This window comes from Trypanosoma conorhini, assembly GCF_003719485.1.
Source record: "Trypanosoma conorhini strain 025E chromosome Unknown Tco_14.4_contig_00029, whole genome shotgun sequence".
Lineage (NCBI taxonomy): Eukaryota > Euglenozoa > Kinetoplastea > Trypanosomatida > Trypanosomatidae > Trypanosoma > Trypanosoma conorhini.
In genome coordinates, this window is record NW_021704114.1 from 17,077 (window position 1) to 40,846 (window position 23,770).

A 23,770-nucleotide genomic window follows, 5' to 3' on the forward strand; every position below is an offset into this window, starting at 1 on the left:
AGAGAGGCGAATGTTTAATCGCCGCTCTCCACTCGACTGTTTTCTTTTTCCTTTTTCTTTTTGGTTTGTGTGTTTTGTCTCGTTTACTTCACAACACCTATAACTCGTATTTGGGTGGCACTTTCCAGCGCCCATCCTCGCTTGCCTGCATCAGTTCGCGGTGAGAGAGGTACTGCAGGGCGCCGTCCTCCAAGTCCAGCAACTCTTTCATAAAGCGGCCAATGCTCAGTTGCGTGTCATTGTCAGCCGCCGTGCGTGTCCACAAACTCAACTTCCATTCTCTACGCCGCTCTACCCGCCGCAGCGCAACACCGCAGATCTCTGTCTCCGGGCATGGAAACTGTTCTCCAATCAACGCGATGCACAGCTTTTCCCAGGCCTCGTCAATCCGCGCCGGGTGATCTTCAGCTCCTTCCTCCTCATTTTCCGCTCTCGGTTGCGGACGGTGTTTTTGCTGCTGGAATCGAACCACCCAGCGGCCTCCTCGTCGGTTGGCCTCATGCTCCCACATGGGGGCAATGTTGCGCCGGAGCATGTAATAAGTGATGCCGGGCGGCAACTGCGAAGGTGGCAACGTGCACGCGACAATCCCCCAGAAACCCTCAGCGTGATCAAAAAGACCGATGCTGCGCACCTGATCCAGCCATGTCGCATTATTCCCCTTCACTTTGGGGGAGGCGCCCCCTTTTACGGCGCTGCCACGCACACCCGCGTTAGTCCCAACCGCCCCACCCGCAGGGTCTGGCAATACGCACCACATCTCCCACACACCCCAGAGCGGGGTGGTGCAGCTGGGTGGGTGCAAGGCCAACTTGGGCTCATCCGGCCGCGGCTTTAGCCGTGTCTGCATGCCGTGGGCGAGAGTCGAAACCTGGGGCCTCTGAAGATGACGCACTCTTCAGAAATAAACAAAAAAAACAAAAAAAAGGAGGTAGAAAACAGAACAAAACGCGATTCCTCTCCCACCGCACGCCGACGCACAATTACCTCACGCACAAAAGAGGGGAAAAGAGCTAAAGAAGAAACAAAGGCAATGGCAATAGAAAGAGAGAAAGAGAGGAAACGAGGGGATAGGGCAAACTGTTAGCAACAAATGTCTATATATTTATCTTTTTAAAGTAAGGGTCCCCTTGAACGAGAAAGCTGAGAACAACACAACACAACACGACCCGACCAAGAGACAATAAAAAAAGACAACTCCATGAATTTGATAGGATGCATGGTAAAGTAACCTGTCAATCCCTAGACTGCTCTGCTGCAGCTTGACTTGCCAAGGCACGCCCCCGACGCTTCTCCCTTGCGAGGCACTTCATTAGCTCTGTCTTGTATGGAAAATAACAGCTCACATGTTTCATGTGAAGCTCGTACCCCTCAACATGGTCTGCAGTCATACATTTGTAGAGCATGACATTTGCATTGTAGCAGGGGTGGTCCGATTTCATTTCCGGATCGAAGGGGTGAAAAGGGTGACGACCAAGAAGCTCATTGACGTGCTTTTCCCCTATCTCTGGGGAAGGCACCTTCTGCAGGTACGCCGTGTCGCCGTACATCCAATTGATGGCGCGGCGAAAGTAGGTGTCACCCGACATCAAGCGCCCTTATCCCAGGCCAATTGGCGCGCTATGGCTCTTGCCTCTCCGCGCAGGGATTAAAATGAAGCCAAAATAGCGAGAAAGAGAGAGAGAAAGAAAACAAAAAAAGAAGCAACAAGCGAGAGAGGAGGCAATACATTATCCGATTTAAGCAAGATGTTTTTCTCACGTAGCCACACAAACAGGCAGAGATACATGCAGACAGACAGGGGGCACTCTGTCGGCTTCTTATTCTTGGCGTCCTGCAAGGCTTGATTACTGGGGAGGGGTCAAGCAAGGTCGTACTTTGAGTGGTTGAGCAACAACGGAACCGGAGAACCGTGAGAAGGCGAGGGGTTCGTTCTACAGAAGTTGGGCCCAACACAAGCAGCGAAAAAAAAAGGCACATCAGTCGCTACAGTACGTCGCGGTACAACGCTCTCGAATCTGTTGAAGAAAGTTTTGCACTGCTTGCAGCAAAAAGCTGAATGCTGTTCTCGGCACTTGCCGAAGTCATCGTGTCCGCAGCAACAACACCCGCCATCCGCAGTAGCTGCCCAAGGTAGCGCAAGACGATGAGCACTTGGTGCTCCGCCCGCGAGGATTGTTGACGCGAGAAATGAAGGACAAAGAAAATTGTGATGCATATAACGCAGGCCACAACATCCAAAATATTATACGCTGACTCCCAAAAGTTGCTGCGCATCACGGCGAGTCGGAGCGCGATTTCGCCCGCAAAAAGAAACGTCAGTACACCCTCCATGGTGTGATACCAAAGTTTTGTCACCGAGGCAGGGCTAACGCAGCTGACCCCCAAAAGTATGAGAGACGCCGCTATGATACCTCGATTAAAATGGGACCCAAAAAGAAGAAAATACAAATTCTTCAACCGCTCACGCACAGGCATCCTCGGCACGGTGCCGACCTGGAGGGCTGGCCACGGAATTTCCCTCGGCATCCTACAACTGCACTTAAGCTAAGTTGTGCAACGCCTCCAACTCCCAAGCAAACCAGAACAGCAAACAGGAGCCAAGAAAAAAAAAAGAAGAATTGAGTGCATGTCTTCCCCCGCAACCTCCGGAAAAATACAAAGACAAAAAGCAAACAGGACAACAGAAAAACGTAGAAACCTTGTCTTTCTCTCTTTTGTTTTTGCTTCTTGTTTTTTGGGGAAAATTTTGTTACCTCCCCTGACTTTTACCCGCAGCAAGGTGACACCTTCAAATTGATGACATTAACATCTAAAGGTTGCACGCATGCATATATATATATATATATTTATGTCTGTGTGTATGAGAGAAATAGAGAGAAAAAAAAAAGAGAGTTCAACAACTTATCATTTGGCCCGTCGAGTAGTGGACCTCGGTGAATACAACGCCAAGGACCAGATGCTTACTGGGCCCCACAGCCTCCAGAAAGCATTTCTCTTTCGTTTCTTTTGCTTCTTTGCTTGGTGTTGTTGCCGTTGTTGTGATTGTTATTCGGTTGCTAGGGGAAGCGAAGCAATTTCGAAACTCCCCCACCATTACTCAAAAATGTTTACCTTCGCCCAAACGTCAAACATAACCTGACCTGTTTTTTCCAAGAGCAACAAACGTTGTTCTCTAACACTCTCGTCATCGTCGTTAAGGCGCAAAATATGATTTGCCAGCCTTCCTCGCAACGACTTCAGGGCTGCCGCCGGTCCACAGGCGAACAACCGGGCGTTGTTCTCGAGAATGGCACGGCGAAGCTCCTCCGCATGGAAATCCAACACGTCCGTGACGTACTTGGGATACCCCTCGCTGCTGGAACGCGAAAGTGCCACATCGTAACGGGAGATGGCGTTTAACCTCAAGGCCTCCTGCAGCTCACGGTGGTATACTAGCTCTGCAAAGGTCCTTGCACCGTATACCACCCAACAATTGGGGAGCCGAGTCCCCAATTCCACGGCACTTCGACGGTGACGCATAAGCTGGTTAATGGCACCTACAAAAGGGGCTATGCCTGTTCCAGCTCCAACGAAGATCAGTAATGGAAGTGTCGCCGACACCGCCACTGGTGTCCTAAACGGCAGCGTGGCCGCGTTCAAGCTTCTCGCGAAGAGGGTAGTACCAAACAATTTCGTGCCCACATACATGGGAAGAGAATGTGGTTGTGAAGCAAACGTACACAGCGGGTGTGAAACATGGCCTTTGAAAAAACATGGCCTTGTCATGTTGCAGTTACTGCTGTCTGAAGTATCGCAGTGCAAGGCGGCAGCGCGCAAGTGTCTTGCAAGAGTGCGTGCCACATCTTCCTTGCCGCTCCCCGCGTCGTCAGCTGTCATGCTACTCACATCAACCCTCCGAAGACACAACTGTACGGAACGTAGTCGTCCAACCGCAGAAGAATCATCCAATGTGTAATCGGTTACACTAAACCGTCGCGGACGCAACGGTCCACTTACCTCCAGCAGCCGCGCAAGAGGAATTTGTACAAAGTGAAAAACATTTAACATGTCAATTAACCGTGGATAGCAAAGTGCCGAGCCCTCATTCATAACCTTCCTATAGAGGAATGGCGCCACCTCCTTCGAGGCACAGTTCTCTAGTAGTTTCATGGAGTCCACCGCCCTTTCTGTCGTGGCCCGAGGCTGAGCAGTCTGGTTTGACGCGGCGAGACGCAATAAAGTCTGAAAAAAGGCTGGCCGCAGAAGGTAACCACAACTACCAATATCAACAAAATATGCAAGCAGCATCCGAATTTGAATTGGGCAGTGCAACGGCAACCAAGGAGGGAAATGGGTTGGAGGCACAAACGGAGATCGGTGGATTTCACACCATTGATTTGGGTTAAGCTTGAGATGATCGCACAGCTTCTCTACCTCTCCGTAATATCCCGAATTATGCATGTCATAGTCGTTGGGAATAAATACCTCTACCACATCTCCCGGTAACGGCACAACAGAGGTCATTGCCTCCTCCGACCTACAGCTATTATCTAACAAGACGTCAACGATTTGCACCGCCTGTTCTTGACCCTCCTGCGAAGGCTTGTCCTTAACTAACTGGGAACTGCTGCTTCGCACCAGGCGAACATCACGAATGGGTGAAAAATGCCCCAAAATGCTAGACAAGGCTACCGCCGGTGTTATAACCTTGTCTTCATTCGTAGGAGCATCTATGTACTTAATCACAACAGAGCCCACGAAATCGTGTGCTTCGCCGTTGTCCTCATCCGACGACGACCCCGTTTCCTCCTCTTCATCCTCGTCCAACTCTACACCATGCGCCTTCAAATCCCTAACGTATTCCTCGTAACTTGCAAGTTCGTCGAAATAAACATCCCATACACACCTTGAGCATCCGCTCCCACAACAATCACCGGGCGCAGGCTCTCGTGGACGTTTTGGTGCACGTCCATTCATGAAGTTTGCTTTGACTTTTTTTGTTTTGTTTTACCTCTAAGCGATTAAGAGGGGCAAAGAAAAAAAAAGAATCAAAGTATACCAATTCAACTAGGCACATCTCATTTGTTTTTCTTCTTTGGTCCCTTCTGCTGCTTCCCTTTCGCTATTGTTGTTCATCTTCGGATTATAGGCTCAAGAAGGGGTTACGCCGCAAAATGATGTGTTTGCTTGCTTGCTTCTTTTTCGTTATTTTTGAAGGCAATACGTCATTCGCCTCTCTCCTACGACCCCGGCGAATTTGCCACAATGATGCGCCACATTTCGTCTCGAAGGGAGTCCGAAGTAAGTTCTTCATTGTGCCGCCACACATATGGCTGCTTGGGAGCAGCCTCTTCCACTGGATCTCTAAACTTAGCAAAATACGGATGTTCTATAACCTCCTTCGCCGTAAGTCTTTTAGCGGGGTGGAAAACAAGGAGCTTTGAGAGCAAATCCGCTGCTTCGGGCGTCGCCATAGGAAATATCTCTGTGAATGGTCTAGACTTTTGAGGAGGTTGGGCACAGAGAAAGTTTCTGGCCTCATCACTAAGAAATTCCATGTCCTCAGCCGTCGGAGTCCCAAGCAAATGCAGAATCATAATGAGTTGACGAATGTAATCGGGGCCTGGCAGTAATGTTTTACCTACCATTAACTCAGCAAAAATAAGCCCCAGGCTCCAAACGTCCACCGCATTTGTGTACTGATGTGATCCCATTCCTAATACTTCAGGAGGCCGATACCATCGTGTTACAACATATTCTGTGAGAGCAGCTGAGACTGTCCACTGATCATCACGGGCAAGTCCAAAATCACAAATCGCTAGGGCACAATCAGCATTCACCAACAGGTTGCTGGGCTTTAAGTCTCGATGCATAACCTTTGCGGCATGCAGGTAACAAAGACCTCGAAACGCCTGAATCATAAAATATTGGTAATGTTCATTAGTCAGTTTCTGTCTGCTACGAATAATACGGTGCAGATCCGTGTCGTACAAATCCATAACCATGTAAATATCGTCAAAGTCGTCTCGTCCATACGGACGAATAAAATTTCGAAGGCGTATCAAGTTTGTGTGATGGAGCGTTGTCAAAATATCCATCTCCCTTAATATGCGTTTACCTTCTCTTAAATCGGAAAACACCCGGGAGACCTTTTTAATGGCCACACGGTCGCCACTAACCTCATCTATTGCAGAACACACCGAACCATATGCACCACACCCAATCAGTTTTATAAGTTGGTACGATTTGGCAACCTCAAACCTCTGGCCCTGAACCACGTATAACCTTCGCCCCTCTGCCAAGGTGGCCACCTCCTGGGGTTTATCCATGCCTCACTATTACCAATACAACGACACACGTCTTTCTGTACTAACTCTCACTGTGTATGTAAAAAAGGCCGCCTTTGGGAATAAGTAATGATGAAAACAAAAAAAAGATGATACATACTCGCCTGAATGGAACGAGAAGCAAATTTAACAAAAGGGAGGAGGAAAAAAAAACATCCAGCACATTCACGAGTTTAGACAATTGGAGCTTAGTCCGATTGAAAAAAGAGGTTCGCGATGTAAGCAAAAAAGAGACTTCAGCCCTATTTTAGAAAACCAAGAATAATGATAGGAAGAAGAAGAAAAAATGGCTGTCATGCCAAGGGACAAGTCAGAACCATAATTTTTGACGACTTAACAAATTTCGCAGCCACATTGTCCACTTTGATACGTCTCGGCAATCGCACCACCGTTTCGTCAATCTCTATGGCGTCTGGCGAGGCGGTCAGCTCCACATCCCTCATTGACGTCACGTGCGGCGGAGGACGCAACCGCACTACGAGTTCCCTCTCACTGCAGTCCACAGCTTGAACCTCCCATTGAATTTGTGATCCTTCTGTCATATTTAAAGGGACCGATTTGGATTTTGCCTTCACGGGACCCGGTTCGGCGGACGCAGAACCGTGTGTCACCCCAGTTCCACCTTGCCGTGTGTCGATCACCTGGCACCTTTTTCTAAGCTGTTCAGGAAAGTGAAACAGTGGGTCAGCCAGAGGTAGTTTGCCTTCACTACTTCCTCCAGCGCCGTATAATCTAACATCATGAAGAAAGCCTTTTCGAATCCCAGCACCTTGGGGCATCTCCTTAATCAATGGTGAAGGTTTTGCCTCCTCCTTCTTCCTGGAACCGTCTAGCTGCAACTTAGAAGGCAAAGAAATTCCCCCTGCTTTACTTTCATCCGCGGGGACAGTCGTTGCTTCTTTTTCCATTGCTTTCGCAATCTTAGAGAGTAACTGATTAACATTCTCCTTGCCATTTTGGAAGTATTTTTTGTCAGGAATTAACCGGCAAGAACGTGGGTTAAGTCGCATACCACACTCCTGCAAAATCCACTCGATCGCAAGAGATGTGAGCCTGAGGATGTAGTGGTCGAATAACCGGTGACTCGGCGTACACCGCGAAGTCAGTGATGGGTGAATAACAACATCTATAGTGAAGCTATACTGTCCCCCGTCACATCTTTCTGCCGGACCAACAGCTATTGGGATGACCAAATTGTCTACACCGTACTCGTCCAAGTGGGTTTCTGAGACCTCCTCCATGTTCTTCGCCAAGGCCCTCCCGACTGACGAGTTACCGCAGACGTTGACCACAACCATGGTTTCATTATCCGCAGCAAGCGCCTCAAAGCAGAAGCCTCCTGCCTCCGCACCCGCAGCCGAGGACATCGAACTGGAACGCAAAAAAAAAAACGGAAAGAAGAAAAGTGTCGCAATGCGCAGGAAAAAAAACAGGTAACGGGGGGGGGGGGGGGGAAACGTGGTCAACGCCAGAACCAAACACGAAATATCGCAAGCAACAAAGTACTCCAAACACGAGGTAATTTACAAACAACAGCAAGGGGGAAGGGGGAAAAAAATGCCGCGCCTCGGACGTATTGTGACGTCGAAGGACTGCAGCTGTTGGTGGCACATAATCCTCGATGCACCCAACTGCTCCCTCGATATCCCGCCTCTTACTTCGCAACAACCAGCCTGAGGACATCTACCGTTAGGTGGAAAAGCCAACAAATTTTATACAAAAATAGAATAGTGAACATAAAAATAATAACAGTAGCAATAATAATAATATGCACCCTTTCCCCCACAACTTCCCCAGCAGGCGGCAAAACTCCATTCCCTAAACGCCTAGCGAAAGCTCAAAACAAGAAAAAAGCGACGAATCCCTCTTACTCTCTAATTTGCGAGCTCATTTTTACCAGACGCAGCGCAAGTGCTCTTTCATTTTTGCATTTTCAGGGGCGTTTTACGAAAAATGCAGTTGTAAGAAAATGGCCCTGTTGTAACTGGCGAGGGAGTGGTCCAGCAGGTTGTTGTCACTCCCGCACCCATCCTTCAGGTGATGGAACGCCACTTCAGAATCATCCGTTGAGAAATACCTGAGGCCACCGTGGTTAAGAAAGTGGTATCGACCGAAGCATGCATACATGCGATGGGCTCGGTGGTCGGTGGTGGGCAGGGGTGTCCTCTCAACCTCTACAGGATCTTCCCCTTTTTTTATCTCGGCATCAATGGTGTCCAAGTCTTTGAGTGGCGCCGCCTTCGCGTCCGAAGTTGGCTTGAGCCATCGCCGCAGCGAACTCGGTAATTCTAAAAGGCCTTTAATAAATTGATCGGCAAAGTCACGAGTCATCTGATCAACGCATAACAGCCGTGGAACAATGTCTGAACGGTAGACTAGGTGGTGAAAATTAGAGAGCCATCCACACCGCTCCACACACTGCGCCAACTGATAGTTGCCTACCAGTGGCGCCCCAATGGAGACACACTTCAGGTTATCCTTAAATACCCCTGGGTACTCTCTAAGCATACGAATGGCAACCAACTGCGCAACGGCTCCGCCGAGGGAATGCCCTGAAAGCACCAACCGATATCCATTCTGGCGGACATCCTTGACAAGCTGCTCTATCGGCAACGCGGCTTCGTCGGCCTCACGTGCAAAGCCTTGGTGAAGAGAGGCCTCCCACACTAAATGTACGCCGCCGCACACCCGTTGGTATTCACCATTGGCACCTGAGGAAGCAGTCAGGCCATCAATGAGGCGCGACCAAACTTGCCGCCGTATTCTTCCACAGCGCATGTTGACCGCAAATGTGCGATAATTGTGTGTTCCTGGAAACGAAATAAATTTGATTTTTCCAGGAGCCTCAAACACGGAATAGCGTGAGGTGGAACGCAACAACTTTAGTAAACGGGAGTAGGGCAGATCTGAGTGGGACATGAAAAGGTTTGGGCAGCTGTCATATTCGTAGGCCGCCGCTGATGCAACAACAGAGAGTAACAAATGCTGTGCCTCCACCGCAGAGTTTAATTTCGGAAAGGCAAAGACCTCCTGAAATCGCGGAAACCAGAGACGAAATGACCTTTCCACCTCCTCTGCTGCGTATTTGTCCACTGTGGCGCATCGAAGTACGAATTCACGGACTTCTAGGTATTTCACAGAATCCGAGACTCTTACCGACGCCCGTGCATCGACACGAATAACGCGTTCTTCATGTAGCCGTGTCGTGATCGTCGGAAGGCCACACTCGGGACATGCCCTGTGGTAAGTGGGTGTCCTACAAGAAGGCGTGATGCAGACATTTGGCATCTCTGTGGCTCTCTGCAGAACGTAGAGACCCCACAGATGCTCGTGCCCCTTGGCGCGGGAAAGGATCAATATTCCGCGTGGAAGGGCGCACCTATTGCACACCTTCATTGGTTCACCTAACATGTGGACATAACGCTGCCTCTCCCGACACTCCTGGCACACAGCTTGCCAGCACTTTCGACAGTGGTGCCTTCGCACAAGCATGTTTTTTTGACAATTAAAGCAAACACGACATTTGCAGGCCTCCTTTCTCTGTTTACACGAAGCACATGTACGGGCCAACGCCAGTGGAAACCTCGACACCACCGGAGAGCCATCCGACCATTGCGGCTGCGTGTGGGTGTAATGATACTCCCTGACCAGGATGTTGCGTTCCCACTGCGGTTGTGCCATGGAAGTTTTTTCCTATTCCGCACCCACTTTGCAAACAGAAAAAGGCATGGCGGAAAAAACAACAACAACAACAATGAATAAACGAAGGAAGGAAAGAAAAATTAACTAAGCACCAAAAAAGGAATGAAGATAGAGGAAAGAAAACTGTTAAAAAGTACACAACCACAGCCCACTTTCTCTCTCGCTCTTCTTAGTCCAAGAACTCCGAAAAGAAAAGAAAAGAAAAAAAAGTAACAGAGATGCGTGTGTTATTTACTGTCCCCAGCTGTGCCCTCACAGGCACACGCTCTCACGAGTTTGCTCTTTTTCCGCAGCGAACTTTGAGCTGTAGCACGCACAACTGTATCGGTGCTCACGTAGATGCACCAATTCTGATGGTGCATACAGGACACATGTATCGTGTGGTATATACACAGAAACCAAAACTCAAGTTTGCATTCAACCCTTTGCGGCAAATTGGGGCCCAAGGGTAATATTATAGAATTCCACTTTGATCAACACGAAGCCAACTTTTTCTTGGCCTCTTCTTGTTGTCGCACCCTGGCTTGTGTATCGGCAGGGAGGCCAAGAGCTTTCTGGAACCACACCTTTGCCTCGGCCTTTTGCTTCTGATGAAGGTAAACATCGCCAAGTGCAAGACAGTTGCGGATGGTTGGCCCCAACGCGTCAGCGGCAAGAAGATACTTCAGACACTCTTCAGGGGTAGAGGTAGGCGGTGCCCCAAAGAGCAAAGTTGCTGCCTGACGCTCCACCCAGCCAATCTGGAGGACGTTCCAACACCACATTCCCATGCAATGGTGTGCGGTGGCGTCATCCTTGTTGAGTTCCAAGGCCTTGAGAAAGTGGTCACGGATGGTGTAGGCATTCGCCACTTTTCTTTAGAACTGATAAATTCATTCTGCGCGCTGAGAAGAACACTGAACCACTTGTGCGCAGCGGCGATGCTAGGATCCTCCTCCACCGCCTTTTTGGCCCACTCAAGCCCTTCCTTGAAGTAGACTTTTCGCGCCGTTTTGTCGGTTGTCTCTTCCGCCATTTCGTGAAGCGACCGTGCATACCGCCATGCGATCTGCGGGTGGTGAAGGCCACCTTCAATGGCCTTCTTAAGGAGCTCGTGCGCAGCGGTTATGTTTTTCGCATCGGTGGCCTGATCAGCCTCCTGCGCGACTTGTTCCCACGATGACATGTTATTTGGCCCCTTCCTTATAGCGCCCGCGTTAACCCTTGGACGAAGTCATTGAGGTGGAGGAATTTATTTATGGTTCCCACGTCAAGACAGAAAGAAAGGCCAACACACAACGCCCCCTGTCGGGCTCCGCCACTCCCGTTTTGAGCTTCAGCGCTCATCTCTCTCTCTCTCGTTCTCTCTTTTTTTTTTCTTTCTTACTCATTTTGTTGGTTTTCTTCACGCTTTGTCTTTAGCTTCCCCCTCACCCCAGTGCTGCATTGTCATCCTTACTCAGAGACAAAGAAAGGAAACACACACACACACACACGCACGCACGCACAGTTCAAGGCTCGGATGGAGCTGCTGGGGCCTCGGCGTCCCACTTCTTGGAGTAGCGTGCGAGAATGGGCAAGAGTGTGTAAAATGCGTCCATCATCTCCTCCTGGCTACGGATGCCGACCATATTTACTTTGCCTGTAACGAACACGGAGCAGCACACCTGCCACTGATTGTCGTGCGACTTCCCTGAGAGGCGGACAACGCATCCACAGAATCTATCGGGCTCGTAGCTGCAAAAGATGCCTTCGTGCTGTGCTAGCTCCTCCAGTCGGATTGGGTGTCCGACGTTAAACCGCACCATGACAGAGCGCACGCGGAATTGAACGGTGGTTATATCAAGACCAAGCGCTTTTCGGATGATGCGTGCGGCGAGTTCGGTCGCCTGTCTTGCCTCGCTGACACTGGCAGCCCCAATAACAGACATTAAACCGGAGGTTCGGACCAGTACGACTGCGGTGGGTTCGTGCAGCCGCATCGTTGCCGAGGGATTCCGGCGGCGCGGGAGAAACTCCACATTTCGCGTCGCACAACTTAGGGCGCGAAGGTCTACCCCCACGCCAAGCTTCGCCTGCGCAATGATGCCGACAACTACAGGCACGGTGTCAGGCGCAGCGTTGGGGAAGAGCTCCTGAATGTTGGGCGGTGGCGCGGCTCTCACCGTCGCACTAGTGTCCTTCTCAGTGCCGTCATCGGGGCGCGGCACGTCGTCGACGGGAGAGAAGTGCGGGTAGTCAAACTCCGCCACGGCCGTGGCGTCATCGCCGGCCTCCTCGAAAAACTCATTCTCGTCCAAGTCAAAGTCCCCACCAAAGTTGTCAAATTCATCGTCCATCGCCTAAAGCAACGCGAAGCGGAGGGAGGTGGCCAAAAGTTCCCAATCACCAAACTGCGCTGCCGCACGGTTTTCACTTTATTTGTGTTGTTGCTCTCCTTCCTCCCCCCTCCCCCTCCTCCTTCTTTGCCCGCAGAAGAGGATGAAGGAGCCTGTGCCCACGCACGCAAACGCTGACAAGAGTGAGAGGAACAAGAAAAAAGGGAAGAAACGAAGACTTCTACACTGGTACTCAAAGCAACAAGCAAAAGAACAACATTTTACGAGGCGGCCTCGAGTCATGTGACTGCGCCAATTCAACTGGACCACCACATCCGCTGCATAGCAAGAACGTTTCAAAAACGCATGACTCGCTTCTTCATCACTGTATACGATTCTCTTTTTTTTTTCTTAATGTTGGTGTAGAAGTTCTTTTTTTTTCTTTTTTTTTTTTACTACGGTCTGACGCGCCCCATTTTGTTTTACCCAATGAGAATCCTCCTCCGAGACAATGACCTCCAGTCCAAAGAGAGACGCCACAGTGCTTATGTCTTCCATGCACGCGTTATTTAACGCGCGGCGAATGACAATCCGCTTCTCCTCCAAACCGCATGTGTTGGGCTCCAGCCCGTAAAATTCCTGCACCAGCTTCAGAGCCTCCAGCAGCGATGCCTCGCTGTCCTTGTCGTAGACGAAGAGTGCCGTGTATGTGTCTCTCACCGCAACGCTGTGGTTGGCCAGGGCCGTGAGCTCAGATGCGGCGGCGGCGACGGAAGCCGCCGTCGTCTCGGCGTTAACAAGGAGAGTGAGGTGTAGCGCGGAGGAATGTCCATGGCGAATGATAAATGTATTGACTAGCGGTATCTTGTTATACTGCTTCAGTACACACCGCACCGGCGTCACCTCGTCGGCGGACTGAAAGTCAAAGAACTCGAGGACGCTGCCGCGCAGGAGATCGTACCCCATGCGACAGATACCGTACGAGACGCAGAGGCCAGCCAAGCCGTCGATACCCGGCATACCGACGCAGTGCCCCCCCACCCCAACAAGTACAATTGCGCCGGACCACGCATCGGCGCGGTGGTGAAACGCATTCGCGACAACAACGCGTGACCCCGCCCGCTCACCCACACGCTTTGTCCAACGGAAGAGGAGCTCCTTCAAAACAATGGAGGCTACCGACACGAATACCATTGTCCACAGAATCCTCACTCGACCCTCGTCATCCATCTCCGTGACTTGGAAGTGCGAGTGACCGTGGTGGTCCCGCACACCACCTGCGGTCTGCTGGTTCCCTGTGTCGTGTAAATGGCTGTGACCGTGATGGAGGAGGTCAATAGAAGTTGCGTTGCCGTCGCCAAACGCGCGGTGAGACAACTCCCGCTGACACTCATCCAACGATTGAAGGAGGAGCATCAGTCCCCCCACGAGCAAAATAAAGGCCACCAAAACGGCGCCGACGGTTTCAATCCGGCCAATACCAAATGGAAAACGACACCGCGGGAACCGCTTCGCCGAAAGCGTTACTGTGGCATACGATGTGACGTCTGCAAGAAGATCAACAACCGCATGAAACCCATCGGCGACAAGCGCCACTGAACCGCCTCGCGCGCCGATCCACAGCTTCGTCAAGGAGAAAAAAACGTTGGTGGCTCCACCAACGGCGGTGACAAACTGACATTGCCGCAGACGCTTCCCCTTTACCGCCGACGTTACCGAATGATTGTGGTGGCTGTGGCTGTGGCTGTGACTGTGACTGTGGCTGTGGCTGTGGCTGTGGCTGTGGCTGCACCCCCCACCACCATAGTCTCTGGCAGTAGTTGCTCTAAGGGAGCCAAGCAAACGGGTGAGCGGCTGCCGCATTTAGCTTGGCAACTGATCAAGGCGTTCCGTTGGTTTGCGGTAAGAAAGAGCAGGATGCCACAACTACCAGCGCAAGAAAAAATATATAAGAAAAAACCAGGCACGGATGTATGCATTCATACGCGGCAAAAAAATAAAAAAAACATAGGCGCCGTCTTCTCAGAACGGTTGCTAGTTGCAGCAAAAGAAAATGGAAGACTCACCACCCCCATAGCGGCGGCATCCCCTTATCCATGCAGGGAAACACCCACACTGCAAAGCCAGGGAAACTAAAAGCAAGAACAACAACAAGAAGGAACGAAACAACATAAAATAAAACAAAACACAGCAATACAAAGAAGCTACCCGGACGGTGAAAACCCCGAGAAATACCACGACAAAGAATATGGCACTTGTTGTTACTTCTTCTTTTGAAGGGCATTTTAATTCCATTTGTCCTTTTCTGTCGCCGTTCATCATGCATTGCTTACCGTTGTCTCACCCGCCTTCGCTTGAGTTTTTTCGCCTTTTAGAGACTGTCACTGTCGGCCTCAACGACAAGCACCACCTCGCGCAAAACTCCACCACGTTTCAAGTGAAACCTCAGTTCCAATCGCGGCAGTTCCCAGCAACTGTCGAGGTCAGGCGTTGTTGTCGCCGACTCACTACTAACAGGAAAATTGAAGCCATGCCCCCTATTCATAAGGACGCCGACGCTCTTCTCTTGCCTCATGTGCTGCTTGAAATACAATTGCCTCAGGACACGGCATCTAGACTGATGTTCTCTCACTAGTTCCGTCATGACAGCGTACATGTCGGCCCGCGTCAACACCGATTGGCCATTTAAGCCAATCACAACATCGCCCGGCATCATTCCAGCAGCCTCACCTGCAAAGCTGCGAAAAACTTTATCTATACGAACCCCAATGCCTTTTTCATCGCGCAGCTCAACTCCCAGCAAAGGAGGACGCGCAGCCATGGCACAATAATGCGGTGCATACACTTCAAGTGCCTCTATTCTACTCTCCAGCTTTTCCATTTGCGTGGCAATCTGCCCCGACGTCGCTGACACAAGCCGGCGCAGACCAGAGGCAAAGTCATCATGCCGCACTTCAGCTTCGCCGTCGTTGCCGTCTGTTCGTTTCATAGCGGTTGGCATCGCGCCAGCAACGCCGCCATTGCAGGGTTGAATAACGGGTGAATTTGGGCTACCCACTTGGTTATCCAATACCGTTTCTCGCAGAGCCAGACACAACTCGCTTCTTAACGCATCCACTTTTTTGTCGGTGTACTGCGTCATAGCGGAGACGCGCTCCACGGGGGAGGCGGCAGCAGAGGCAGCGGCCACAAGCTTCTTCATCCTTGTGACTTCCCCGTCAACGCACTCGGCGTGCGCCGAGAGATCACGCCTTAGCCCGTCGATACTTTCCTCCAGCTGCCGCAGTTGCCTAATTCCGTCGGAGTTCCGTCGGTGCTCTTCCAGTAGACGTTGCTCAACTTCTTCCTGGCGACGGCGCAACTCAGCCACGGACATCTGCGTTTCGTGGAGATGCCTGCGAAACTCATCCAGTCCACCCCAAGGGGTTTCCCCATCCTCTGCGCACGACGCGTGGTGGGAGGCGGCGTCCGACCGCAGTGGGGTTCGCTCCCTCCGCTCCGCCAAACGCGGCTCCAGCGACGGCGATTTCAACTCATGCAAGTCAGCCTGACAGCGTGCACTCAGGTCGCAGAGTGCCTGCGTCTCCGAGGCCAGGCGAGTAACCTCTCGCCTCTGGGTTACGAGGATCGCGTGGTGGTGCAGGTTGGTGTCGACAAGATGTTTACAGCAGGAGAGCAAGACCGAAAAGAGATCCGAATACGGCCCACAAGTGTCAAAGCTGTGCTGTTCAAAGAAGTTCTGCAGCTGCGTGAGGATATTCCTTGTCGTGGTAAACTCGTCCACGGGACCCGTGATTGGCCTCTGTTCCATCGCAAACAGCATGGGGTTCGCACCCGAGGAAGGGATATATATAAAGGAAGTGATGCACAACGAAGTCTTGCTCCACGTATTTTTAGCAATGAGAAGCGTACACAGACACCCTCCTTCCCCCCCCCCTTTGTTAGTTTTGCAAGGCTCTACACCGAAAAAAAAAGGCTGCCCTTCTGCCTTTGTGTCTCCGCAGCAACGAAACTCAAGAGGAGAAGGAGAAAAAAAAACATTTGCATCAGCCACGGGCACACAGTTCCCCACCACCTCGCCCAAGTTATATTTCCCTTCACAAGGCGTGAGGACGCAGCCACACAGGAACACAAACGCCATATGCATATAGCGTTCATGGAGAGTGGAAGAGTAAAAGATGCCTTCTTGTTCCGCTCCCTACTTCTCCCTCCTGCCTTTGTAGTGGAAGACTCATCTAGCCCAGAAAGGAATCAGGAAGCATGTGTGCTATAAATTAAGTGGTTACCTCCCCTTTCGCCTCCACTTTTTTTCCCTCTCTCCTCCCCTCATTTCCTTCCTTTCTAGCTCCCACCTCTCTTTCATCGTCGCCGCACGCCGTGCCAACGGAAGTGGGAGCGGGGGTAAGGCTTAGGGCCTGGGGTGGGCATCCCTTCTCTCGACCTCATCAGGCTTCCACTATCTGCAGTTCCTGCCTTCATACGAATCCGCTTCTCAGTTGTTCCCTCCTCTTTCTTCCTCGTTTTAGAAGTTTAATGCCGCCCATCCCCCCCTCCTCCTCTCCCCAGCCCCCTCCCCAAACAAAGTCGTGTGGGTAAGTACGTAACTATCCTGTTAATCCCTTTCTTCACGCTCCCTTCTGTGAATCAGTGGAGGCACGAAAGGGGGCGCGAGCGAGAAACATCTGTGCATCTCTCCCGCTCCCATATGTGAGATGTGACGCACCCTCTCCCTCACAAACACCACCCCCGCGCTTCTACTCCATGGCCAAAGCGTAAGTCGATATGGGGCGCGAGAACGCGTGTTGAACTTTATTATCTAGTGTCCACACTATGGTCCTCAAAGGCATACACCAGGATGCGGTGAGGGCGGCAAGGCAGCCGCGGTGGCACGCAATCGTCGCCGCCGACAACAGCAGATCCTCGTCGAGGTGAAGTGGCTCCATGACGCCCGCCGTCTGCGACGCACTCAGCACTGCGGCGGTGGAGGAAAGTTGCCGAGAAGCCGTGAGCGACGCCAGCGGTGCAAGGGACGGAAGTACACGTTGCGCCTGCCGCCTGTTTTGAATGTGAAGGGAGGCCCACATGTGGCGTGGCACGCCAGCGCTGGCAAAGACGCGGCGGCCAAACATGCGGCAGAGACTACTGCGAAAGAATTTCCTCAAGCTTTTTTTTTTCCGATTTGCTTCTTCGTTTTAGTTCTTGTGTCGTCGGTGAGGAAAAACCCACCAGGGCGCCCTCAGTCTGCCTGCTTACCCGCTGGAGCAGAGACGAGACGAGAAGCGAAGGAGCATCGAAGCGGCGCGGCAGCCCACTCATCAGCGGCGGCCAACCCAAACGGGGAAAATCCCAGCGAGGTGCAGCAGTGCAAAAGTGCTCCACAGGCAAAGTAAGAGAAACATAAAAAAGAAAAAAAAGTCATATATGCTGAACTCACGTCGAGTAAGGAAGCAACACATAAAATATATATATATATATATTAAAATGTCAGAAAAAAAATGTACACAGAAGGGGTAAAAGATGGGGCCGCTGACGCCAGGCAAGTGCAGCAGTAGCAAGATGTACGCGCTCACCGGGAGCACCATTTGGGGTGCACGCGTGTGACCAGGAAGCAGCACAGGAGCAACAGAGAGAGGTATACTGCTGTGGCAATAGAAGAGGCGAATACGGCGGCCACCACGAGCCGCTTTCCTTTCGCTTCGTTGCCGTGGATGAAATGGGGAGCAGAGGTGTCTTCAGCGGCCGCAGCGGCCACGAGAACCAAAGGCAACAAATAAACGATTGCAGCAAGGAACACCATGCGAGATTGCGCCCAAGAGGTCCCGCCGCTTCGCGGACGCACAGACGCACAGACACAGGAACACATACCTTCACCTTTTCTCAGGAAAGGAATAGCACTCGCCTGTGGAAAAAAAAAGAGGAACTGTTCTTTGAAGGTGGGGCGAGAGAAAAGAAAAGCAAAAAGAAAAAAAAAGAAAAAAGAGGCGTTTAGGTACGTGTGTGGGTGCAAGCAGACACATTCACCAAGAGAATCAAGATTTTCTCAGCAAAGAGACCCTCTCGCAAAATTTACTCCGAATATATTCCCTATGCTCTCTCAAAACATAACAGGGGGCGACTGCAACGGGCCGTCAAACCATTCCCAACATAATGCCTCATTTTTCTGCAAGCAAACATGTTATATGTGTAGTTATTTATAGAAGATATGGGCCGTACCTCAAACAGGTACAATAGTTATATGAGGATCACTTGGGGCCCCTTCCGCGCGTTCCTCTTGCTCTCTTAACTCGACGACTCTTGCAACGCACAGGCCACCCTCCGTGACCCGAAAGGCATTGTAGAAGCACAACAACGCGCTGACGCCCCCTATTAAGGCGCCAGCCACAATGTCGTCGAAGTGGTGCCAATAATCGCGCGTTCGGCTCACGGCACACAGAAAGGCAATGGTCAAGGGCGACAAGGACAGCAGCAAGCGGAAGAAGCTTCCCCCGCGCGCCGAGGGTCGTGTATAGGCGAATAAGAAAAGAGACATAAGCGTCATCACCGCAAACGACGTGGAGCTGTGCCCTGAAGGGAACGAGAGACGTCCCTCGCGCAGCACGGGATGCTCGTCCCCCAGCCTGCAGTAATACTCCGTGTCTGTCACGCCATGCACACCGGCGTTCTCGTGCAAACCCTCTTTAAATCCCAAACTTCGCAGGCGGTTCAAATAATCGGGGCGGATGCGGCCTGCGTATACCTTGAGCAGATTAACCACCACCAGCTGTGATATGACAGCCAGCAGCTGCGCCTTCAGCCACACCCAGAGAGCGCCACCGAGATACGTCACCACTGCAGTGTAGAGAAGCAACGCCAAGAGAATAAAAAACAAAAGTGTCCACGTCGGAAACGTCACTCTCGTGACGTACGGGTAGTTTATCGTCGGGTCACTCCAGCTGAAGGGACGGCAGTAGGGTGAGACCCAAACGACGACGACCATGGAGACTACAAGCAGCCCCAAACCCACCACAGCGTCAAGCAGCTGGTAACGCCTCCAGTATGAGACCAATTGACCCGTCACCATTTTCCTGCACACGCCCCCAGAACCTACAAAACATAAAAGCCGGAAGAGACGCGCAATGAAAGTAATCTGCACGTATGCGCGTGGACTTATATACACACATATATATACATGCATATATATATATATATATATGTGTATATGTATATGTATATTTGTATGTATGCAGAGTTACATGTGTCTTCCTGCAGCTTCCACGGAGACTCGTGATAGTTGTTGATGTTGGCAGCATGAGTCGCCGCCAGTGAGCGGCACAAGCGCAGAAATAAAGAGCACACACAAATGAAGAATATTAAGTAATAAAAAAAAACGACCAGCACACGCCTAACACGGTTTTATAATTCCTTTTTTTTTTAATTTGTTACTTTTATATTTTTATCGCTTTTGCTCCAGCCCTTCCCACCAACCAATGAAACGGGGGAGGGGGCGGGAAAAACAAAAAGTCTGAATCACCGAAAGCCCCTCTCTCCCCATGCCGAATGCCTGGAAGGGAGTTTTTATCACAAACAACAACAACAATTATAAATAAAACACGATTGTCCCTCAACAAGAAAAAAAAAGGAAAATAGCAACAATAAAAGCTAAAGCCCCGAAAATCCACAACTCGCGGCGTCGCCGTCAAGCGTCCACCGCGCAAACGCGTTGCCATGTACTTTTCCTTCCCCCGTTGCGCGCTGGGTGAAGAGTGACAAACACTCCATCCTCTTGGCACAGCAAGAGTGGCATGTGCCCTCCTTTTCCGTCAAAAACAACACGACGAAAAGACATCATGTTTCCTTTCCGCTTCTCATCCTTTGCATGGTCCCACACACATATTCATTCAACGCCCAACGGAAAGAGAAAAAGAGAAAGAGAGAGCGAAAACCTCCGGACGACGCCTCATTTATCCGTAGCTCGGCCAATAGTGACGGTAAGTGGGGGAGTGGAAAGCGTCGTTAGCCCGCCCTCCGCGTGGGGCGGGGATGGTGGTTGGGGTTGAGTGGGCCCTCAACGGGCCCACGATATGCGAAAAACGTAGCAATGACACATTTGCAGAAAATATACTGTGCTGCGCCTTTTTTCTCGCACGCCGTTACAACCAGACCATTCCATTCGCAGGCGCTCAAGCAAACAAACATCATACCGACCTTGTCGCTCATTCCCGTCCACCCCAGCACCCTCTCGTTTTGTCTCCTTTCACGGCGTCGCTTTGCCTCACCATTGTGCATGATGCGTCTACTAATCTGGTGAACAGCACGCACACACACATACACACACACATATATATATATATACATATATATAAACCCCTCCGGTGTTACCGTCATGTATGACTCAAATGGTTTGCATTTTTTCCAAAGTCTGCTCCCTCACTGCCATCGAGAGCGACTTCAACGGCAGGCGCCACTGCTGCCAAAGTCTTGCCCTTGGCACCTGTGAGACCGTACTTCACGCGGCACTGCTGTTCCTCGAACTCTTTCTGGTCCCTTTCCTGAATGGCAATCGTGGCTGCCAGGTAAAAGTAAAACACCATGAGCAAGCGGAAGGAGAGAGGGGAATCTGTCCACATCGCACTTAGGTTTTGTTGTGCTCCGCCAAGCCCAATGCCAAAGCCCACAAGATTTACAATAACCAACTGCAGCATAATCGCGCATGCACCAAGAGTGCGCATGTGCCGGTAGAGCACCGGTCGGCGTGCCAGCACCACGACAATCGGCGCGCTTGGATGAAATACGACTTGCGTCAAAAAAAGTTCCACAACGAAGCAGACACAAATAATACATGCCCAATGCATCATCCGAAGCTCAATGTCGTGCCAAATGGCTATGAAGAAGAAGATGGGGAAGATGTTGAGATGTTTCTTCTTGTTTCCGCCCATGGGTATGTACATGTAGCGCACAATCCACAAATTGAAGGAGGCGTGCCAATCCCTCCAAAAGTCTCGGATGCTCACGGTGCTACTAAAGCACCGACGCATGTCCTCCGGCACGTCAAAGCCGTCCAAGAGTGCAATTAGTCGAAATAACTTCCACACGCAGTTAAACTTCAGCCACAAAAAGGCAAGCTGAAGATAAAGCACTAAGGCCCTCCGAGAGAAAGAGATGGAGGCAAACGCCGCCCCATTCTCCAGTATGGCAACCGCATAAATGTAGTGCACCGTGGTCGTCATCAGCATAAAACTGAAAAGTGTGCGTAGAGAGTAGTGTCGCAGGAATTTCCCATCCATCGGCCGCCAGGGCTCCTTCAAGTAAGACACATACGCATTAAAGGAAGAAATGGGACCCGCTATATAAAGTGGAGGGTAAAAAACGTAACCAAGATATCTCAGTAGATTGTACTCACCCGCATCGAGTGGATACTCGGTGCGAAACTTGTAACAACGCAAGCCTCCAGCGTCTAAACCGAACGGAACTGAACCACCCCCTTTGTTAGCGCTTGCCTCACGAAGCTGTGCACATTCAATGCACGACATGTCATGTTTGTCTATGGCTTTTTGGCGTCGCTCCGAAGACGCCAGAAGGGCCTCATGCATGTCCGTGTTGAAGGCTATCATACGAAGCACGCTCATGTTGTAATGCACCGTCCATCGCATGACTGGGTCTACCAGTGTGTCGAGAAACCCAAGCCCAATCCAGGCAAATCGGTAACCGTCAAAGTAACTGTTAACGAAAAGTAAAGCAATATGCGTTCCCCACATAATCGCCATAAACGCCGTGAAGGGAACCGTCTTATGCAGTCTCCTCGCACCGTAGAAGTTCCCAAAGAGAATAACAACAGTAAATAAGAAGCCCGGACCACTAATGCCAAAGCCAATCACCAAACCCGCAATAATGTGAAGCACATGCAACGACTCCAACTCCTTTCCATTTCCACGCTTCCGAAGTCGGTGCGAAATGTAAAGAAAAAGAGCAAAGGCCGGAATAACGATAGGGAGCACCAACGTGAACTGACGCCACTGGCTATCCTTGATATCCATACCCTTTGAACCTAGCCAGCAAAAGGGCGGCCACGCGGGCGCAAGTGAATCCTCGAGTAATGCAACATGTCGACGCGACACCCGCCCAATGTCAATGACAAGAAAGTACAACACCGCCAGACAAAGTGACCCGACGCAAAAAAGATACTCAATCGAGTTTCTCTTGAGATATGGCGGAGACACCGCAACACAGCCGTTTTCCCCGTGGCTTCTGGGGCATTCATGCATTATCTATGGAAACGCTACACCCTTTCTTTGCACTTGATTTCCCACAAAGTCTATTTGCGTCAGTGTATGTCGAGCAACTATGCGCCTGGCTGAGGTGGTGTGCCTTCGGTGCCTGCAGAGAGGGAGGGGGCAAGACTGGGAGACAACAGTTTCCTTCAAGGGGGCGCCCGGCATCCCTCCAGTGAAGAAAAGAGTTATGAGCCACTTACACGGAGGAAACAAGGAAATGAATTCAAAAAGTGTTTTATAATAACCGGCCCTCGCCAGCCGCTCACAAAAACGGCAGTCGTTGGGCCCCCCACAGTCGCCGCACTCCCATTGACCTTCCAGCGCAACATCATAGCGGGCCAAATCGGGCTATAAATAACAACACCACGCAGGTCAACAGCAGTCACTATCATCTACCTGGAACCATATCCTCGCCCATCCCATTCACAAGTTTACAACACAAAAAAAAACGTCAACAAGTAAAAAGAAAAAAAGTGATGGGACAGGCACATCACGATAGCCGTGAGAGGGCCACCAGCACCGCTGCAAGTGCGCCATTGATAGGGGCACATGCGGCTAGTCACAAGCCTTCTAGTTCGGAAGCGCGTAGCCCTCACAACTATTATTATTATTATTTTCATTCTTCTGCTTGTTCTTAAGCACCCCCGAGGACACCATACCTTTTCTTTAGCCGCCGCACTTCTGCTGCCTCCGCGTCGCGGTTCATGATGCCCAACGCTGCCGCACAGTACAAAAACAAAAACAGCGTCAAGACAAACACGGGTCCAACCGACCACAAATCTTCGGTGGTGACTCGATCCATCGGGCGCCCATTCACCCCATTCGCCCCAGAAGAGAAGCCAATTAGATTTGCGACAATTAAGCCAAAAACAGTAAATAACCCACCAAAAGAGCGAATAAGACGCTGGTACCTAGAACAACGCAACCGGGCACATCGTGGGGAGGACCATATAAAACCAACAGAAAGCTCCAGTACGAACATGGTCAGGACACACATCGCCCACTTCAACAGGTGAAGCTCAATGTCGTGCCAAATGGCTATGAAGAAGAAGATGGGGAAGATGTTGAGATGTTTCTTCTTGTTTCCGCCCATGGGTATGTACATGTAGCGCACAATCCACAAATTGAAGGAGGCGTGCCAATCCCTCCAAAAGTCTCGGATGCTCACGGTGTTACTAAAGCACCGACGCAT

At 50.9% G+C, this 23,770-nt stretch overlaps 16 protein-coding genes across 16 annotated transcripts in view, besides 21 other annotated features; all 16 read right to left on the reverse strand.

Annotated features, from left to right (window-relative positions):
* Nucleotides 1–97: 97 nt before the first annotated feature.
* Tco025E_01003 (eukaryotic translation initiation factor 4E (eIF4E) interacting protein) lies at nt 98–850 on the reverse strand (the record flags this gene model as incomplete). The annotated part of the gene is made up of 1 exon (XM_029367941.1): nt 98–850. The coding sequence occupies one exon, from the start codon at nt 848–850 to the stop codon at nt 98–100; it is 753 nt and encodes a 250-aa protein (XP_029231974.1).
* Nucleotides 851–902: 52 nt separating this feature from the next.
* Nucleotides 903–927: a microsatellite.
* A 222-nt stretch (nt 928–1,149) lies between these two features.
* Nucleotides 1,150–1,198: a microsatellite.
* Nucleotides 1,199–1,235: 37 nt separating this feature from the next.
* On the reverse strand, nt 1,236–1,589 carry Tco025E_01004 (uncharacterized protein; the record flags this gene model as incomplete). The annotated part of the gene is made up of 1 exon (XM_029367942.1): nt 1,236–1,589. The coding sequence occupies one exon, from the start codon at nt 1,587–1,589 to the stop codon at nt 1,236–1,238; it is 354 nt and encodes a 117-aa protein (XP_029231975.1).
* A 174-nt stretch (nt 1,590–1,763) lies between these two features.
* Nucleotides 1,764–1,801: a microsatellite.
* Nucleotides 1,802–1,986: 185 nt separating this feature from the next.
* Nucleotides 1,987–2,529, reverse strand: Tco025E_01005 (uncharacterized protein; the record flags this gene model as incomplete). Its single annotated transcript, XM_029367943.1, has 1 exon — nt 1,987–2,529. One exon carries the CDS (start codon nt 2,527–2,529, stop codon nt 1,987–1,989), a length of 543 nt encoding a protein of 180 aa, XP_029231976.1.
* Nucleotides 2,530–2,653: 124 nt separating this feature from the next.
* Nucleotides 2,654–2,692: a sequence feature (A-rich).
* Nucleotides 2,693–2,831: 139 nt separating this feature from the next.
* Nucleotides 2,832–2,853: a microsatellite.
* Nucleotides 2,854–3,017: 164 nt separating this feature from the next.
* Nucleotides 3,018–3,053: a microsatellite.
* A 43-nt stretch (nt 3,054–3,096) lies between these two features.
* Nucleotides 3,097–4,959, reverse strand: Tco025E_01006 (putative oxidoreductase-like protein; the record flags this gene model as incomplete). The annotated part of the gene is made up of 1 exon (XM_029367944.1): nt 3,097–4,959. One exon carries the CDS (start codon nt 4,957–4,959, stop codon nt 3,097–3,099), a length of 1,863 nt encoding a protein of 620 aa, XP_029231977.1.
* A 4-nt stretch (nt 4,960–4,963) lies between these two features.
* Nucleotides 4,964–4,991: a microsatellite.
* A 231-nt stretch (nt 4,992–5,222) lies between these two features.
* Nucleotides 5,223–6,311, reverse strand: Tco025E_01007 (putative mitogen-activated protein kinase; the record flags this gene model as incomplete). The annotated part of the gene is made up of 1 exon (XM_029367945.1): nt 5,223–6,311. One exon carries the CDS (start codon nt 6,309–6,311, stop codon nt 5,223–5,225), a length of 1,089 nt encoding a protein of 362 aa, XP_029231978.1.
* A 311-nt stretch (nt 6,312–6,622) lies between these two features.
* On the reverse strand, nt 6,623–7,696 carry Tco025E_01008 (uncharacterized protein; the record flags this gene model as incomplete). The annotated part of the gene is made up of 1 exon (XM_029367946.1): nt 6,623–7,696. One exon carries the CDS (start codon nt 7,694–7,696, stop codon nt 6,623–6,625), a length of 1,074 nt encoding a protein of 357 aa, XP_029231979.1.
* Nucleotides 7,697–8,047: 351 nt separating this feature from the next.
* Nucleotides 8,048–8,098: a microsatellite.
* Nucleotides 8,099–8,273: 175 nt separating this feature from the next.
* Tco025E_01009 (putative class 3 lipase) lies at nt 8,274–10,010 on the reverse strand (the record flags this gene model as incomplete). Its single annotated transcript, XM_029367947.1, has 1 exon — nt 8,274–10,010. One exon carries the CDS (start codon nt 10,008–10,010, stop codon nt 8,274–8,276), a length of 1,737 nt encoding a protein of 578 aa, XP_029231980.1.
* A 54-nt stretch (nt 10,011–10,064) lies between these two features.
* Nucleotides 10,065–10,084: a microsatellite.
* Nucleotides 10,080–10,153: a sequence feature (GA-rich).
* A 63-nt stretch (nt 10,154–10,216) lies between these two features.
* Nucleotides 10,217–10,248: a microsatellite.
* Nucleotides 10,249–10,695: 447 nt separating this feature from the next.
* Nucleotides 10,696–11,196, reverse strand: Tco025E_01010 (regulator of microtubule dynamics protein 1; the record flags this gene model as incomplete). Its single annotated transcript, XM_029367948.1, has 1 exon — nt 10,696–11,196. One exon carries the CDS (start codon nt 11,194–11,196, stop codon nt 10,696–10,698), a length of 501 nt encoding a protein of 166 aa, XP_029231981.1.
* Nucleotides 11,197–11,352: 156 nt separating this feature from the next.
* Nucleotides 11,353–11,379: a microsatellite.
* Nucleotides 11,380–11,488: 109 nt separating this feature from the next.
* Nucleotides 11,489–11,519: a microsatellite.
* A 2-nt stretch (nt 11,520–11,521) lies between these two features.
* Nucleotides 11,522–12,349, reverse strand: Tco025E_01011 (TFIID-like protein; the record flags this gene model as incomplete). The annotated part of the gene is made up of 1 exon (XM_029367949.1): nt 11,522–12,349. The coding sequence occupies one exon, from the start codon at nt 12,347–12,349 to the stop codon at nt 11,522–11,524; it is 828 nt and encodes a 275-aa protein (XP_029231982.1).
* Nucleotides 12,350–12,444: 95 nt separating this feature from the next.
* Nucleotides 12,445–12,475: a microsatellite.
* Nucleotides 12,476–12,739: 264 nt separating this feature from the next.
* Nucleotides 12,740–14,191, reverse strand: Tco025E_01012 (cation transporter; the record flags this gene model as incomplete). Its single annotated transcript, XM_029367950.1, has 1 exon — nt 12,740–14,191. The coding sequence occupies one exon, from the start codon at nt 14,189–14,191 to the stop codon at nt 12,740–12,742; it is 1,452 nt and encodes a 483-aa protein (XP_029231983.1).
* Nucleotides 14,192–14,457: 266 nt separating this feature from the next.
* Nucleotides 14,458–14,528: a sequence feature (A-rich).
* Nucleotides 14,529–14,699: 171 nt separating this feature from the next.
* Tco025E_01013 (uncharacterized protein) lies at nt 14,700–16,151 on the reverse strand (the record flags this gene model as incomplete). Its single annotated transcript, XM_029367951.1, has 1 exon — nt 14,700–16,151. One exon carries the CDS (start codon nt 16,149–16,151, stop codon nt 14,700–14,702), a length of 1,452 nt encoding a protein of 483 aa, XP_029231984.1.
* A 716-nt stretch (nt 16,152–16,867) lies between these two features.
* Nucleotides 16,868–16,904: a microsatellite.
* A 178-nt stretch (nt 16,905–17,082) lies between these two features.
* Tco025E_01014 (uncharacterized protein) lies at nt 17,083–17,457 on the reverse strand (the record flags this gene model as incomplete). Its single annotated transcript, XM_029367952.1, has 1 exon — nt 17,083–17,457. One exon carries the CDS (start codon nt 17,455–17,457, stop codon nt 17,083–17,085), a length of 375 nt encoding a protein of 124 aa, XP_029231985.1.
* A 330-nt stretch (nt 17,458–17,787) lies between these two features.
* Nucleotides 17,788–17,805: a microsatellite.
* A 464-nt stretch (nt 17,806–18,269) lies between these two features.
* Nucleotides 18,270–18,308: a sequence feature (A-rich).
* A 234-nt stretch (nt 18,309–18,542) lies between these two features.
* On the reverse strand, nt 18,543–19,388 carry Tco025E_01015 (phosphatidic acid phosphatase protein; the record flags this gene model as incomplete). The annotated part of the gene is made up of 1 exon (XM_029367953.1): nt 18,543–19,388. The coding sequence occupies one exon, from the start codon at nt 19,386–19,388 to the stop codon at nt 18,543–18,545; it is 846 nt and encodes a 281-aa protein (XP_029231986.1).
* An 87-nt stretch (nt 19,389–19,475) lies between these two features.
* Nucleotides 19,476–19,550: a microsatellite.
* Nucleotides 19,551–20,615: 1,065 nt separating this feature from the next.
* Nucleotides 20,616–20,645: a microsatellite.
* Nucleotides 20,645–20,669: a microsatellite.
* A 19-nt stretch (nt 20,670–20,688) lies between these two features.
* Nucleotides 20,689–22,569, reverse strand: Tco025E_01016 (putative GUP1; the record flags this gene model as incomplete). Its single annotated transcript, XM_029367954.1, has 1 exon — nt 20,689–22,569. The coding sequence occupies one exon, from the start codon at nt 22,567–22,569 to the stop codon at nt 20,689–20,691; it is 1,881 nt and encodes a 626-aa protein (XP_029231987.1).
* A 643-nt stretch (nt 22,570–23,212) lies between these two features.
* Nucleotides 23,213–23,671, reverse strand: Tco025E_01017 (glycerol uptake protein; the record flags this gene model as incomplete). The annotated part of the gene is made up of 1 exon (XM_029367955.1): nt 23,213–23,671. One exon carries the CDS (start codon nt 23,669–23,671, stop codon nt 23,213–23,215), a length of 459 nt encoding a protein of 152 aa, XP_029231988.1.
* Nucleotides 23,672–23,742: 71 nt separating this feature from the next.
* Nucleotides 23,743–23,770, reverse strand: part of Tco025E_01018 (glycerol uptake protein) — a gene marked incomplete at both ends in the record, with an annotated part of 1,428 nt that continues 1,400 nt past the window's right edge. Inside the window, one exon of the mRNA XM_029367956.1 lies at nt 23,743–23,770. This exon is cut by the window's right edge and continues 1,400 nt beyond it. Coding sequence (XP_029231989.1) covers nt 23,743–23,770 — 28 coding nt within the window.